Source organism: Anas acuta, chromosome 9 (genome assembly GCF_963932015.1).
Source record: "Anas acuta chromosome 9, bAnaAcu1.1, whole genome shotgun sequence".
Taxonomy (NCBI): Eukaryota; Metazoa; Chordata; class Aves; order Anseriformes; family Anatidae; genus Anas; species Anas acuta.
The window spans coordinates 19,405,864-19,422,641 of record NC_088987.1 but is presented as its reverse complement, the minus strand read 5'-3'; the positions used below and the strand labels follow the sequence as shown (position 1 = coordinate 19,422,641).

The window sequence follows — 16,778 nt, the reverse complement described above, 5'->3', positions numbered from 1 at the left end:
ACTTCCTTCTAGATGTGTACTCTTAAAATACCATAAAAGAGTTTGGAATGCATAATAAAACTGATTAGTTTTTTTAATTGTCATGTATCCTGGATGAACAAAAGGAAGAACTATTACTACTAATCATTTATTTAAGTGGCTCTTAGCAAAATGAACAATCTGTATAACAGTTATGCATCTATACGTGATTTATTTTAATCTTTAATGACAAATGGTCTAGAGCTTGGTTTCATGAATTGAAAGGGGAAAAGGGTACTGTCTTACTTAAGGTTATGAAATAAATTGGCTCCACAGTAAAAAGTGCCACCTATTAACCTTTAATACTCTCTCTTCCAGGGGATTTGTATTCCTCTGGGACTTGCTGTTCAAAAGCCAAGGTTAGAAACACACTGTGCAAAGGCAACACTGCTGTAGCTAATACACATACTAAACAATGGGCAATTTTCCCTTTTCCTACCATTTGAAATGAGATAAACTGAGAGAAAAACTATTTAAAATTTATAAGTATCAATTAAAACCTAGCTTCCATGTCCTGTATGATCTGTTTGGTCAACGTATTTAATGTGAAAGCAAGAATGGAAAAATATACAAAAACTTCTCGACTTGAACAGTGATCCTATTAAAAAGTTCAGCTGGAACCAATGCAGAATGGGTCAAACTGCAAGAGGCAAAAAAGAAGAATATTTTCTAAAAGGAAATAGGAAAAAAGAAGTGTATAAACTATTGCAATGATGAATCATTTTGGTTTGCTTTCTTTCTACCTGACTACAATACAAATTGAAAGGGCCCTTTAATCTGATCTGTACTGCAGAGCGAATGCATAACTAACAAACAAAAAACAAGTCATTTACACCCACTTGTGAGATTTCTTCCAGTTTGTTCCACTTGGTCCTGATCCACAGTCATACGCCTGTATGATGAATGTGTATTCCTTCTGCAGTTCACAGTCAATAGGACTTTTTGCTCGAAGACGACCTTCTCCAGATGTCTTGTTTAGCACAACAGCCTCAAAGGGCATTTCTTGTCCATGGATTTTAAAAGCACAGATCTCACCTGTGAGAAATAAGATACATAAGATAACAGATATATTCAAGTATTGTAACATAAATATAAAAATAATATAAAACAATCACAACAATGATAATCTTATGTATTAGAGTGACACTGGAGATATTAGCATTCATTTGTATTTCATGCACTGATGGGGTAGTATAGACTCAGGTATCAGTTTATAATGTATCTAAAAGGGATGGTGGCCACGTACTTGTGGACTGTTATGTGATGAGTGCAGCTCTGGTCATGTCCTTTCCTCTTCCCCTGTCATTTCAAAATCGTTTCTTAAAGCCCTACAGACCATTCCCTAGATATGGCACAAAGCTAAATTTTTAGCTATATTAAGAAGACTGTATTTACTTAAAAGAAAATAGCAGAAAGAAAAATAGAGAGTATTTTAGAGGTGGTATTTTCTAACTGCTGTCACTCCTTCCTTGAGACACTTGAACTGGCAGGTGGTAGCAGATGTTCAGATTCTTGCAGTTTAGCTCCCAACAGTGAAAAAATTAATGATGCAGAACACAGGCACGTTCAAAATACATCTTGCTTTATTTACACACATATATCATCTTTGAAACAGAAGTAGTAAAAAGAACACAGACAAGTGTCCCTTTTGGACACTGCAGTCACCCACCCACATTCACACACCCATACATGAATGCCTTTTTGTCAGCAACTCACTCTGCCTCCAAACTGCCTTCTAACATAATAGATCCATAGCTTCTCTCAGAGGAATACTATGTAACCAAACAGATGATATAGCAAGGACTAAAAAACTGATCTGGACACAAAAGACAACATTAAAAAAATGATAAAATATCTCAAAGGAAAAAAAAAAATATACAATTTCTGGTGATGCTTTTATTTTTTCACCCTTCATACTGATGGCAAGAGTATACATGCTGAATTCATTTTTAGCCACTCAAAATCCTACTTTAAAAATGAAGCATTTCTACAAAGACCAATGTGGCTAAAATATTTTTATGACACATTAAACACATGCTCTTTTATGAGCAAGTCAGTCTCAGGACATGCATTACAGATTCAAAGCTGTCTCCCACTCATGTAATTCTTTTCCATTTATTTCCAATTTACAGTTGCAGCCTTTTGGAAATCTCATTGCCAATCATATCTGAGTCATCTGCCAAATTCTGAATAAAACCTGAGTCTGTGACCTCTAATGCAAGACTAACTCCTTTCTCTCTTTTTGTATTAGAACATTTTTTTGTTTGTTTTTGGAGAAGAGGCTGTCCAGTTATGTTATAAAATTGCTGGAGTTCATAATTCCCATTACACCTGAGAATGAAAAAAATGGGACAGATATGTGTGAGCCTGTGTTTTTTGGGCACAGAGGTTGGGGGTGGGAATTAGGCATATCTGAAGTATGAATACAGACCTTAAGTATATTCCCTCAATACTTCCGCACAGGTTTCCCTTGATTATGATGGGAGCTGAAGCTGTGCTCAGCTCTATACACTGACATTTTAGGCAAATGAATCCCCCACTTAATACTTGTAATCAATCCTGTGACTGTCTTTACAGGATCAGCACGCAGTTGTTTTACTAATTACGAGGCATTGGGAAAACACATCAAATATTTACTTGAACATTTGCTTGCTCCAGCCTCTCACTCAAATGGCATGAAAGGGCTGTGTGGTACGTCAAGGTAGATGAAGGATGTGCTCTGTTCCAAGCTCTTTTTAGCTCATCCTCAATGAGCGCAAATATTTGAGCTATAGAGAAAAGAATGAATTTTATCCTGAGAATCAGACTCTGAAAAAGACTGAGTTTGCATCTCCATAAAAGGAAGCTTCATGATAGTTATGAACTGTTTCATAGGAAACAAAGCACTAAGAGGAGGCTGAAGTGGAGCAGTTTGTATAGTTTTTATCATGTGCACTGTTCACATTGTCACACATCTCTAAAAAAAATAAAAAAACGAATTTCCATGCAACTTCAAACTGTAACATTCATCTAAAATGATACTGTAAGATTTCAGTTTTATTTTAATACAAAAATAACAGTGTATGTGAAGTTTAACAGAAAATTTTTATTTGTTGTGTTCTGTAATAGCAGCTTTTATAATTTCTTAATAACAGTTTTCCACAGACGCACAATCCATCGACAGAAGTCCTCACTTCAGTGTTTTGTGTTTATTATTTTATTGATCCACTGCTGGATTGTAAACAGTACAGCATTTGCAGACATCCAAGCCTACTGTTCTTAAAGCCAGAAATAGCTCCAGGCAGACCAAATAAAAAAAAAAAAGTGATCTCACCCTTAGTCTAAATGTTTATCATTTTTTTCCTTTCCAAGCATAGAGGGCTGATACAAAGCAATCAGAGGAGCAGGACCCTAATTAGCTCTCAGCAAATATTTTGGAAGTCTCTGTATCCCATTCCTATCTATGCTAGATACTCCAACTTTATATATAACTCTAATTTTGTCTTTTATGCTCACATTTGCCAAAGACAAAATAATGACAGCTGCATGGATACACAGAAATATTTGTAAGCACACTACGAAAAAAAAATCTTATACTTGGAGATTTTGGTTACAGCAACCTACTGATGTGAAAATAATAGCACATGACTTTAAAAGTGAGGTAAGAATTTTCAGAACAAGGGTTCTACTACCATTTCTAAATAAATGAGTTAATGTTGGTGAAGACTGAAAATGTATAGTAATAGCAATGATTCTAAAAAGGTGGGCTAATGAAATGACTATTGAAAATGGAAACAACAGAATTGTATCAGCTGTAACAAAGAAAATAAATGAAGTCTATCTTTACCCTATGAGACTAATGCACACAGATATATGGAACCACTGCTAGGCATTATAAATATTCTCTTTAAAATAAAACAAATACTATTTTTCATTATAAAATGGAGCCACAGGGTTTTATTTTTAAATCCAGCTGAGCTAACCTCATTCCTACCTTGATGCCTGTAAGAAATGTACCAAGCTTGTGTTATTTACTGGGTTCTTAGATACTTACTGTTAAGTATCTCATTCAAGGATAAGGACACAAGATCTGTCTTATTCAAGCTCATTATTTAAGCTGCCTTCCCCACCTGCCTTCTTTGTTGTGAATTAGAGTGCACACAGAGACAGTATCTTCCTCACAACAGACAATGCAGGAAAAATATTAATATTAATTTCATTTGAATAGGTTTGGGAATAGGTGCATATTGGATTTGTTGATCCAAGCAGTGGTGGCAGTGAGTTGATAAACAGGTATAAGCTGATGATACCACATTCATGAAATCCTATAGCAGTTATCTCCAGGGTAAAGAGAAAGTATTTCTTCTCCCAGTGCCAAGAGTTACGTCCTGAACATTTTCTGTTAGTTTCCTATAAAATCTCCTGGTTGCAGGGTTTAACTTTACCAGGAGTTGCTTTATTTCAATGAACATTTTAATTCAATTCTGGACATAGTATTTTTCTTTTCATATCATTTGGACTATTAATAGCCAATCACTATAAATTTTGAAGCCTATATGATTTTGAGAGCTCTGCTAGAGATTCATAGGTTATTACCAAATAAATATTAATCATATAATCATTTCTTCTGTAACAATTACACTAGGCTGAAAAGCTATTGGCAGTTTATCATTACTGAAATATAACCAACAAATTCTTGCAGCATTTAGAAATTCTTAATGACAATGTTTCCTATTCAGCAACATTCACGTAACAGATCTAATAATTATAAGCCTTAATCAAAAAATTGTATTATGAATTACTGCCTTTTATATGAAAAACAAAACTCCTTATGCTTTCAAATAATAAAAAAAAAAGAAAGAAAAGATGTTACTCCTTTAACAACTACACAAAATTATTGATTTGAGCTCAATTTCAGAAGTTAGGAAAAAAATTGCAAATTACTTTGCCTTTCACAGCAATCTTTGCTTTTTCTTTAGCTTTCATTACACCAAGAATGCAAAAGACTTGCCATCAAAAGCTGGGATCCCTGATATTTGATCATTTTGACCATTAGTCTTTAAAAAGCAACAGTTGTATGTGAATCGTAATTACAAAATGTGTTTATGTTTCATTAACTCCAACCACAGTTCTTTGCATGTTCTACCCTCTCTAGTGGCCTTTTGATTGCTTATTGAGTAGACTGTACATAACTGTATTCAGGGTATGTCTGTATGTGAGTGTACACACGCGTATTTGTTCCCCCCATTAACTTCCAAACCATTTGCTAATTTCAACTAAATTTTAAAAAGATGAGTTTCCTGCAAGATAAGTTTCCCATAACCACTATAAAATTATGCAGCTGCACAATACAGAGATAATACAGAAGTAGTGTAAGGGTGACAAAGAAGTCACATCTCAGTAGACAGCAAACAGCCCACAGCAAGACCTTATAAAAGGCCAACAACAACAAAAAAGCTTCAGTTCTATTTTGTACCTTTTTGATAGCAATAAATCAAAAATGAGGCACAAAGCTGAAGGAAACCAGGCTCCATTAGTTCACGGCTGACAAAATGACTCATTAATATTCATATCCTGTTCTGATGTTATTACTCTCTAGACTTTTATTATATTTCTACGTGTAATTTCCTCAGATGCACAAATCAGCATAGCTGATCATTTATTTAGAATTAGGGATGTGGTTTTATACATCTTAAATTAAGCACGGTCTCCCTGAAAAATCCCCAAGTGCCTAAGACTCAAACTCATATATCACACACAAATCCTCTCGCAATTTAGAAGAGGCGAATACTGTTAGAAGAGACATACCTCGAGTTTCAAAGACCAGAGACAGGAATAGGCAGTTGGTATCCATGACCAAAACATCACTGCAAGCTCTGAAGACTTGCGTACAAACAATGGTAACTGCCTTTTCCACACGTGTGTCCTTCAAAAACTTGATTTAGCTACATGGCACCAACATATTGTAATAGAGGTATTTGAAAACCACCAGTAATATATCATTTTGGTGTACAACTAAGCCCCCAAAAATTTTATAATGTGTATAAATTTGCTTATGGATACGAGTCTTCTCTTGCTATAACTAAAGATTTAAAATGACTTCATTGGACAATCATCAACAGCATGAAGTTCAACAAAGGGAAATGCCTGGTTCTGCAAGTGGGATGGAGTAATGGCAGACACAAATACAGAGCGGGAGATGTGCAGCTAGCGGACAGCAGCTCTGCAGAAAGGGATTTGGAGGTGTTGCTTACCGCAGGCTTAACATGAGCCAGCAGCGTGCCCTGGTAGCCAATATGCCAGAGTGCTTTTTGGTGGGTACTAAACACAGCACAGCCGGCTGGGCACCAGAGGTGATTTTCCTGCTATATTTAGGGTCAGTGCGGCCTCACCACGAACCTTGTGGGCAGTTCTGGGCTCCACAACATCAAAAGGATGTCAAGGCTCTCAAGAGCATCCAGAGGAGGGCAGCAGAGCTGGCAGGAGGACATGTCCTGTGAGGAGAGGCTGAGGGGCGGCCTCGCTGCTCCCTCAGCTCCCTGAGGAGGGGAGGCAGAGGCAGGCCCAGAGGATGGCCCAGAACTGCCCCAGGGAGGCTGGGCTGGACACTGGGGGAAATCCCTTCACCATGAGGGTGACCAGACACCGGGACAGGCTTCCCAGAGAGGTGCTTGGTGCCCCGGGCCTATCGGTGTTGGAGAGGCGCTGGGACGGTGCCGCACTGACAGGCGTCAGCTTCTGGGGAGCCCTGCGGTGGTCAGGCAGGTGGCTGGAGAGCCCCTTCCAACCAAACTGTTCTGTTCTATGGTATTTTAACTTTTCTCAATAAAATTAAAGTACTATTAATCTGAATCAAATTTTATTTTTTAACCTTTTACATGTGCTCTCTCCACATAGAGATGTACATCCAATGTTCTTTGAGCACTGAGCATCACAGATCTGTGTCAGCAGTTGGAAGGAGATCTGCAAATAAGCAATGCACTTGGGACCACTTTTCAATTCAATGTCTGTTTTCTCAGAAATGCAACATGGATACAGTAAATGCAGTTGATGTTTTGTTGTTGTTGTGTTGTTTTGTTTTTCCAGTAAGTTTGGTTAGGGGTTTCTGTTTCCTTTTTGTTGTTGTTTTTGTTTTTAACCCAGCCTCCCAGGATAACAACGATATACAAGTTTCTCTGCTGGAATCCTGCGAATACCTCCTGCAGTGCACAGCTGCCGACCTTTTGAGTGTCTCAGTGCCACTGGCAGGGTTTACTGCTTTGACAAGTTTTTCTATGATAAGCCGTAGCTACTGTTTAAATAATTATGGAACACAAAAGGTTGGATTCTGAGGGAAGAATGGGGAAATAGTGAAAAATAATAGAGATGTAAAGTATCTTTAAGGATAGAAAAATGCATTATTAAGGCAGTAACTACTGTAACATGCTTTTCCAGCTCATTGAAGTCAATCCTATTAAATGAATACTGAAATACTAAAATCCAAGAAGCTATACTGAAATCATAAGCAGAAGGAGGTGCTGATATCCTAATAAAATACAAAAAATATTACTTCTTCCTATCTAGTTTTACAGGCAGCAAGCTCCACAAAGCAAGAACATAAATCCACTGCTACTCTTCCTATTCTATTCCTAATGATTTCAGATTGGAAAATGGAGGAAACTGCACTTGTACTTCAGGTGATTCATCGTTGCCATAAGCCCACTCCTAACGAACCAGTCTCATTCTGCTGATGCACGGACCAATCCCTCAAGATAAAAAGACAGTTCTGCAGGTAGCATATAATCACAGCCATATCTGAGTTTCTTTCTGCCTCCATGATAACCTTCCCAAGGAACTCACTCGAGCCAGGAAGGCACTCAGCAACAAAGCACCTGGAAAACCTACTATACACGTTTGTTCAAAGACGCTTGTTTAAAAAGTGTAATTTTTATGGACCTGCTCTGACTATATCAAGACAACCAACCATAATGCTCTGCAGGAAATCAGACCACCACTGCTTAGAGGCATAACATGTCAAGTTGTACACTTAAATCTGCACAAGAGATCCTTGATCTCCAGCTTAAATGATGGAGAATTGATAAATGCCTATGTGAAACCTGCAATAAACAGTCAGCTGGGTCAGAAAACATAACAAGGAGATAAAGGTTCTTACAAATAAAGATGTGCTTAATTAACTTATGATTATACAGTTCTCCAACATCTTCTACTCTAAAGCATAGAAACATAACACATTGTTATTCATTCCTGCCACCATTCAACACATATCAAATTAGCATTCTATTACAAGCAACATCAAATATTTCTTTTCTTTTTGAAATCTGCTTGATCAGAGGAAGAAAGCAATACCAAAGCAATGCCAAAAAGTGTACTACTGCAGGCAATATGTGGAGTTCCATTCCCACCTGTAAATGAAAAGCTTTTTGTTAAGCAGATGTTTTATGCTTGCAAGTATCCCGTGGATTCAGCAGTGCATTCAAGTATCACACAGACATTCAACACACAAACAGCTGTCCAGTTTAGTTAGAATGCTGTAAGGCAGAGCATGGTCTCTTTAACAGTTACACAATCATTACTGAAAAATATTTGCCTTGCCACCTTTTAAAATACCACATTAAAATGTATTATATGAAAAATAATCCTGCAACCATACAGTTAAACCTGCAAAAAGCACATTAAATAAAAGGAACTTTATCGTACAGGAGTGAATGGAAGTGTAATTCTCAGTTCCCAATTGGGTCATTTTCTGAACTACTTTTTCATGTGTGTCAATGCCAATCATATATACGTGTGCTGGTCATTTTCATCTTCACACAAGCTACCTGAATTATTTGATTTGTGTTCACTTTCAGCTACAGTGTTTGCAACTGTGATTGCACATTTCCTGTTTCCATACCAGAAGTCTGCCACAGTGGAAACATCACTTTGCTTCAGACTGTCATCTTTCAGTAAACACAGAAGCCCCAGTGCTACCTCTGCCCTAATTCCACATCTGTGTCTGAAAGATGGATCACAAAACTATTTCACCTCTAGATTACTGAGGTCTACGTTGAGAAATACAGGAGACAACTGGCACAGTGAGGCACTGACCCGTTTTACTGTATGCATCCTTTGAAAAGGATGGACCTATTTTTATAACAGAGATGTAGAAAACTTCACACATGAGATTAAAAAGGTTATTACAATACTAGCAAAGTAGCAAATGATGTACATGTATAATGCAACTAGAATTTAAAATTAAATAAAGACCTAGAATTAGCAATGTTGGCTATTAAATTTGTACTGCTTACAGAATTCCTACAGCATGATAGGAAAACACAACAAAAATATTTCCTCAGCAGGATATATGCACCAACATGACCTGCTAGCTTCAGCTCCCTTGTGAGATATACAGAGACAAATATGAAAACTAACAGCAACATGTTACACTTGGATTAGAAAATCAGCTGTTTAGTCTATTGAGGACTCAGTGGACTGATAGAAAAGCTTATTTTTTAATTAAAGCATTTTCCCTTGGGCCCTATATCAAGGCAGACAATTTCTGAGATAAAGAAGCTTGGGAAATGTTGCATCAATTAAAATTATTATTACACATGATTTAAAATGTATTATTTGGGGGTACAGTTGGCTAATTCAAAGCACACAGTGGGTGATCAGTTCATTTTTCTGCTTATTTGTACTCAGAGACATCACTCAGCTTTAATCTGAGATTTTGTACCAGGAGCACTGAACAGACTGGGACATAACATAAGCAGTGGACTCAACCATGCCAGTCAGTGGAGAGGCAGGCATGAAGAGCCAGGGCACTCCTGCAAAAAATTCAACACCATAATTCCAAATATGCAGACAAAAACAGTAATGACTATCACTAGATTTCTTGCACTCAAAGTATACATGACCTTGTAAACACCTCATTATCTGGGAACAAAACAGGATTCATTTCTTCACCCTCTGCCTCAAATCAGTGTCCAAATAAGCTGTTCACAGCAAACTGAAGCTCCCATGCACACACTCAGGAATGACTGAAAATGGACTGAATTCAACTGAAGGATCCTAATGGAACAATTCATGCTGCAGATACACATCAGTTTCATCTCTACATCAAAACATTCTTTGATTTATTATTGGTTTCTTTAAATCACTTACAATCTTTGTTTCTTTGGCATAATTTGCATCTCTAAGAGTTAAGGCTTTTCTGGAAGTTTTGAGAAGTACGAATTCAAGTATAGAAGTAACTTTGCAGAGACAACTCTTTAAATATTTTATAATGGGAACCCCCAATGTTTCTGTATCTGTTTTTTGATACAAGGTAGAATACATTTTGTGGTACTAGAAATTAACACAGTTCTCACAGTTACAGGTGATTTTTTGAAAAATCTTTAACATAAAAAAAAAAAGAAAAAAAAAGAAAAATCTTGCTGAGAGAATAGATCATCTTTCTACCAAATCTGTATTCCATCCCCAGTTTCATTTTGGAAAGTAAAGACCAAAGCTTATTTTTTATGCTTTAGGATCTACGACTGAACTTTCATTACAATTTAATGTTTAATTTCAAATTAATGGAATGAAGGATGCAACTATTAAAACCCAACATGTGCAATATAAAGCAATAAAGATGTAATGCCATGAACATTGCACAAGAATAAATCATTTCAGCAATTTAAAAAGTGCAAATAAATATCTATATAGTCTCTATCTAACTGCTGCTCAATAAGTAAAGAAACAAATTGTATTTGCAGTTTATGAAGTAAATTATAATTTAAATTTGAGTACTTCTGACAGGAAATTCAAACAAAATATTTTATCAAGATGTGAAGTTGATTCAAAGCCATTGTTATGGTTCACATGACACTAGTGGTATTTGCACTTACACCACCACAATTGGACAAACAGAATCTGCATGGCTGATGCAGTACTACATTGTGAAAGCTTACCCAACTGCTTGCTCTAGCTTTGGGTAGCATATGCTGTGTTGACACAGCTTTTGGAATAGCATTTAGAGACTTGGATTTTGGGGTGACAGAAGGTTTTCTGAAAGGAGGGGGTTGACTAACTGTTTGTCAGGCATCTGCTGAAAGCAGCTGCTCTGTTACCTCTGTTATTTACCAAACAGCTGCAGAGGAAGTTGCACACCAAAGCTTTCCAGAGTAGAGCATCATTTCTATGTGCTGCTGAAGCGGGCTCCCTGAGGAGGACAAGAGCGGCTGTACTTGTATTTCATCAACTGAAGGCAAGCCAATGTTCCCTAGGCCACCTCAGTCCTTTGTTCTTAAGGATCAGCAAGCATCACTGTGTTTTCAGATTCTCAGAGTTCATAAAAAGGGACAGCCATCACAATCGGCTTTTAAGTAAGATGAAGCTGGAGAGAAGATTTTTCCTTGTCTTTCTGTGTGGGAAAACACAGACCACAGGGCAATGGCTTATGAGATTACTTAGTATATTCAGTGTTCATGAACAGATACTTCTGAATCAAGGTAAAAGAAACATTAAGAAACTGAAGAGATCAGACAACTAAATGAGGACCTCAATATTGTATACTCAGTATTACTCTTCCCTGCCCTGCCACCCCACAAAAACAGTATACAAGATCAGGAAGTATCACTCAGCAATAACTATACCTATTAAAATCATGTTTTAAATAAAGCTATATATCTTGAATTACACAGGCTACAGTCTTAGTTATAGTATATTGCAAAAAGTGCCCTGTACAATAACTTAAAATACTCTTCAAATACCGTTTTTTATGGAAATTTTAAATTTAGTTAAATGTTAGATTAAGTGAACCCTCCCTCATATGTATACTCAGTAATTCTCTAACATGTAACTAGTCTGATCTGACAGTTGGGTTCTTTTTCTGAGCCACAAAAATACCTCTGTATTTGAAATTCCTGATGTCACTTAAAAACTGGTATTTTCACTTTATGAATATGTGCAAAGTTGTCTTCTAGAAAGGATTAATGATGGCAGTGGTATCTGTACTGGACTGTTTTGTTTACTCAGAAGTCCTATCTGCTTGCTCTCCCAACACAAATAGATGTTTACAGTTCCTTTTCCTATCAACCCCACAGCACATAACCAAAATTGAGTGAACTGGATCATAGTCCTTGCACATAATTAACTGACTCGCTTACCAGAAGCCTGATTTTCTGGATATACTGAGTAAATGCTGATACTCCGGACTTCATGGGAACTGCAGCTGGCTGCAGAGCCTAAAGACCAAACCATCTGTCATAGCTGCACTTGTGCAAAATAATATGACTGCCCTTAAAAGTATAAGGGCACAGTCTGAAAGCAGTGGGCTCAAACAATTGTCAGTGAGAGCCTTAGGAACATTTACTCCCAGTAAATCTAAGAACGCAAGTGTTATAAAGCATTTTGCCTCTGTAATACTGGGCTGAGTTAATAGATATAAAAGAATACAATTTGTTTGCAAACTGAGTACTTAAGAAAGTAACAGAACAGAAAAAGACAAACCATGCACTTCTGAAAGGACTCAAAGTTGTTGTTCCCTTAGGACAAAGTTCTGTTTGCGATTAAGCATTTTTAGCAAAATAGGGACTAAGGCAGTTCTCTCACAGGTTAAACTGCTGTTCCTGTAAGACATCTGTACCTGGTCTCACTCTCCCAGTGACCTCTGTCCCTCAAGAGCCTCTCCAAGGTCCTTCTACCAACATGAAGAGACCGAGAAATCAAGATAAAAAATTACAACATGGTCAGATACCTTACAGCAAAGAAAGAAACCTAGAAATTAAGTAATACAAGGAAACAGCCATACTAGTGCCAAGGCTTCTGTCTATAGGACAGAGATGCACACACAGGGGCCACCTGCACAAAGCCTAGCAAACACCTGGGAACAACTTGGATTCAGGACCAAAAATTGCCCACTTGCACACCCACGCTGTTTTATGGGGTTCTGGGCATGGCCCTGTCCTGTGGACAAGGAGCCCAGAGAAGGGTGTCTCTCTCTCAAGCTGGTAAATTTCTTCTCAGTGAAGCTCTTTACGTATTCCAAAATGCAGTAACAGTAATGTTGTGGTAAAGGAAAAGTAACCAGCCTCAACTGGCAAAAGAACCAACTACAACCTTCATCATCCTCTCACTGTCCTTACATAAATAGAACATTGACTGTCCAAATTACTTATTACCCAGATACTATGATAGCTCACTTAGCAGATCATGACGACTTAAGCAGTCATTTGTAAGGAGATATGTAGTCAAGTAACCTTGCAGAAGTTGGAATATTGTAGGACTGATAAATGAGATGATAATTAAAGGAAAGTTATTGAAGCACTCATCATTTTTGACAAGCTGTGATTTTCAAATTATCAAGTATGTCAACTTTTCCATCTATAAACCATATTCTGTAAATTGCACAAAAAGCTTCCCAGTTGTGGCACTGGTACAAGGTTGTATGACAGTATCTCAAAGAAATCCATTTTTGACACATTTCAGGTAATGCAGCAGCTCTATCTCCTCTTCACTAGAATTCTGGGGAAGTCTCAAAAGAGTGTGTGTGTGTGTGTGCATGGCAGAGAGGACGGGGAAACTACCAGTAATTAAAAAAAAACACTACCATCAACAAAAATCCTCGCTCAAAACCAGATGAACCAGTAGTAGCTGCTCATCAACATCAGGTAGGTCACTGACACGGAGGAATAACTAAAATAGTAATTAAATATGTTCCAGGTTTAGTAGGTCTTTTGAAAGAATTTCTTATGGTGTACTTCTCATAGTGGAATAAACATGTAGTTACCCCCCATACCACCCTCCTTTTTTTTAATGGGGGCACATGGTGAAGGGATAAGAGTTTTTTCCTTGAAAACTCAACTTCAGAATTTTATTTAAATCAAAATATGTTGTTGCTTGTACAACTCTCAGCTTCACATCCAGGTACAGGACAATCTGGTAACAGAACTAAAAATTGCTTTTTTGGTTTTGATGATGAAAGAAATATCTCACTTATATTGGTTTATTCATATTTTGCCCCCCGACCTCAGAAAGCTGTTCTCTATTTTTATAGCTGTAAAAGAAAGAAATAAGCACAATAAACCCCAGTAACAGGTGCAAGTGATGCATTTTGAGTGAAAATCTCACAGTATTAATACCTTAATAGTACATATACATAGTAAGCTTACGAAACTCTGCAAGAATCTTGCTGTGTAAATTCACTGGAGACCTAAAATCAAAGACGATTAAAGTTACTTTTTACCACTAATCAATCAGTAGTATGTTGACCTATAAGTCAAAGACAAACTCACATGAATAAAACCGTCCTGTTGGCCATAACAGAGGTATATACAGATATTTTTACACAGTAATCACACTTTCTCCTCCTGAAGAGGAGGAGAGGCTATCCTCTTAGCTTGAAAATAAAAGTAAAATGCCTTCATAGAAAATATAATATTAATACAGAACCACAGCATTACATTTATATGGGCTTGGAAAAGATCTTTGACAGACGGGGTTATTTGTGAAGGAACAAGACATCACATTTGCTTTTTTGTTTTGGTTGATGACGTAAAATACAGCTCCCCTGACTGCCCCCACCCCCAGGAGAAGTGAAGAAAACCACCATTCATTATTACATGAATTCTTAATTTTCCAGAGATGATGGTAAAGTTCATGAGCTCCATGAAGTCAATGGCAGTCAGCCTACAAGACTGCAAACATTTATTTGCAATCATCCTCATGGTTAGTTTCTTCTACTGAGTGGCACTGTTGGTAGAAAAACAAACAAGGCTTACAGCAGAGACATCAGTGCTGGCAACAATTATTCTGAAGATATTCCATGTAATTTCAACTCGGCTTGGTTTCATGGTGACTTAAAAAAAAATCAAAAATTCAGAATGGTTTTCTGGGTTCTCTACTAAAAATGCTACTAGTGCTGGAGAAACAGACATTTTATATCATTAGAATGAGTTCCTTCCTCGATCTGTTTTAAAAGCATTCTGTCTACGTGGAATTGCATCAGAAAGAATAGTTCTGCACAAGACAGAACAAGAAACAAAATAATGATGAAAGAAAACCTTCCAAAGAAATACCTGAGGGGTCTTTGAATGAACACTGAATAGGTTATCAGTGAGATTCCTGCTTCCAGCCAGGGTTAGTGAAATTGTAATTCCCAGGCTGAGATCTAAAACCAAGATGACAGTGAATTGTTAAAAAATCCCTGCCCTAAGAACAGAGGAAAGGACAGGAAGCACCAGAAAATGCAGCATAGTGTCAAAAGACAGACCTACTATGAATAGTGATCAGAAGGATTATTATTCCCCAAGACAGGTTCAACAGTCAGGCACAGTCAGGTTCAACTCAGGCAAGAGACTGTGAGGGGCTGGCAGCAAACAGTGATTGATTCAGTTTGCAAAACCCTTCTGGAAATAAAGAAACCAATAGTTTATCGTACTGGTCCTACCTCACACAGGGTAAATACAAGAATGTAATGCTGGTAAAGAGACTTGGGAAGCATCTTTAGTGAAGAAATTAGGGAACAAATACACACGCAACTTACCCTTGAACATCACACCATTCTTAATAAAAAAAATAAAAATATAACAAGACAATAATTCTGTACATGTCATGATTTTTTCAATTCAGAGAGATGTTTTTGGAACTAAAAGTTCCATAATTTTATATCTATACATACACACATTTTCATAGCGTTATAAAACCCCAAAGGTGTGGGGAGAAGGTTTATTCATTTTGAATACAATACGGCCATGTATGACCAATCCCATGAAAGGATTACCTGAGGCATTGCAAGAGAAATGAGATCCAGGTATGCTGTGGGGCCTATTCAGGCTAGGGAACATGCACTCCCTCAAACTCTGTGGATATGCACTCTCCTACCTCATGGGCACCACAAAGAACCTCTTGCTATGAGATGCTCAGAACACCATTCAAAAATATTGAAGGCAAAGTATTGTGCAAAAATTACAGACATCAGCAACTAGCCTGAAAAAATATTTAAGGAGAGCAACTCTGCTCACAGACTAGTAATCCACATTTTAAACTTCAGAACACAAAACTTTACTTTTTACATGCTAAATTAAGCATATTTAAAACGGAAATTGCTGAGCTGCAATAAACACCAGAGCCACATCTCCAGTTTTACAATGTGATTATTCATGCAATGGCTTTCTTTTAAAATACTTTTAAAGAGGCACCTAGGCTGGTCATAAAAATCTATGTGTTACAACCACAGTATTTCTTAAACAGTAATTCCCTTTAATGTTTAAACTTGTGATGTCAACAGGATGATTAAAAATGAAACAGATTTTGTTGCTCATGTCAATTCAGACAAGTTCCCATTATTTGAAATCTCTGTAAAAGAGATTTTCTAGACACTCTTTTGTTTTGTTCACAACTTTATTGTTTGGTCTCTGAGTTTCCATTGTGACCTCTACTGTGATCTCTTTTCCAAAAACATCATCACAATTGGATCAAAGTCACACTGGCACACAAACTCTGTTAACAGCAGATCTGCACTCCCTGTCCCCACTCCCACGGTTATTACAGAACATGCTATGTTACAGCATTTTATTGTAAAATGTCTGCAGAAAGAGCATTCTCTAACATGTAAAAGCAAGAAGCCTGAACTAATCACCAAGTCTGTACACATTGTTACCTTTTTTAGGACTCTCATAAAAGCATATGTTGTCACATGGGTAGTCTGGGAGCACGTGAAAGACCATTCTTTCTTCCAGTGGAGAAGAAAGATACCAATCATACAGGCATATTATTCTCTCATTTGGGTAATAGGACAATCTCAGTGGCCTGTCAACTTC

At 37.2% G+C, this 16,778-nt stretch overlaps 1 protein-coding gene across 3 annotated transcripts in view; it reads right to left on the bottom strand.

Moving 5' to 3' along the window:
- Nucleotides 1–16,778, bottom strand: part of CLSTN2 (calsyntenin 2) — a 350,903-nt gene that overhangs the window by 82,315 nt on the left and 251,810 nt on the right. For all 3 annotated transcript variants that reach the window (XM_068691530.1, XM_068691529.1, XM_068691532.1), the window contains one exon: nucleotides 858–1,053. In XM_068691530.1, the coding sequence (XP_068547631.1) occupies nucleotides 858–1,018 (161 nt within the window). In that variant the 5' untranslated portion in view covers nucleotides 1,019–1,053. The remainder of the gene's footprint in view (nucleotides 1–857; nucleotides 1,054–16,778) is intronic.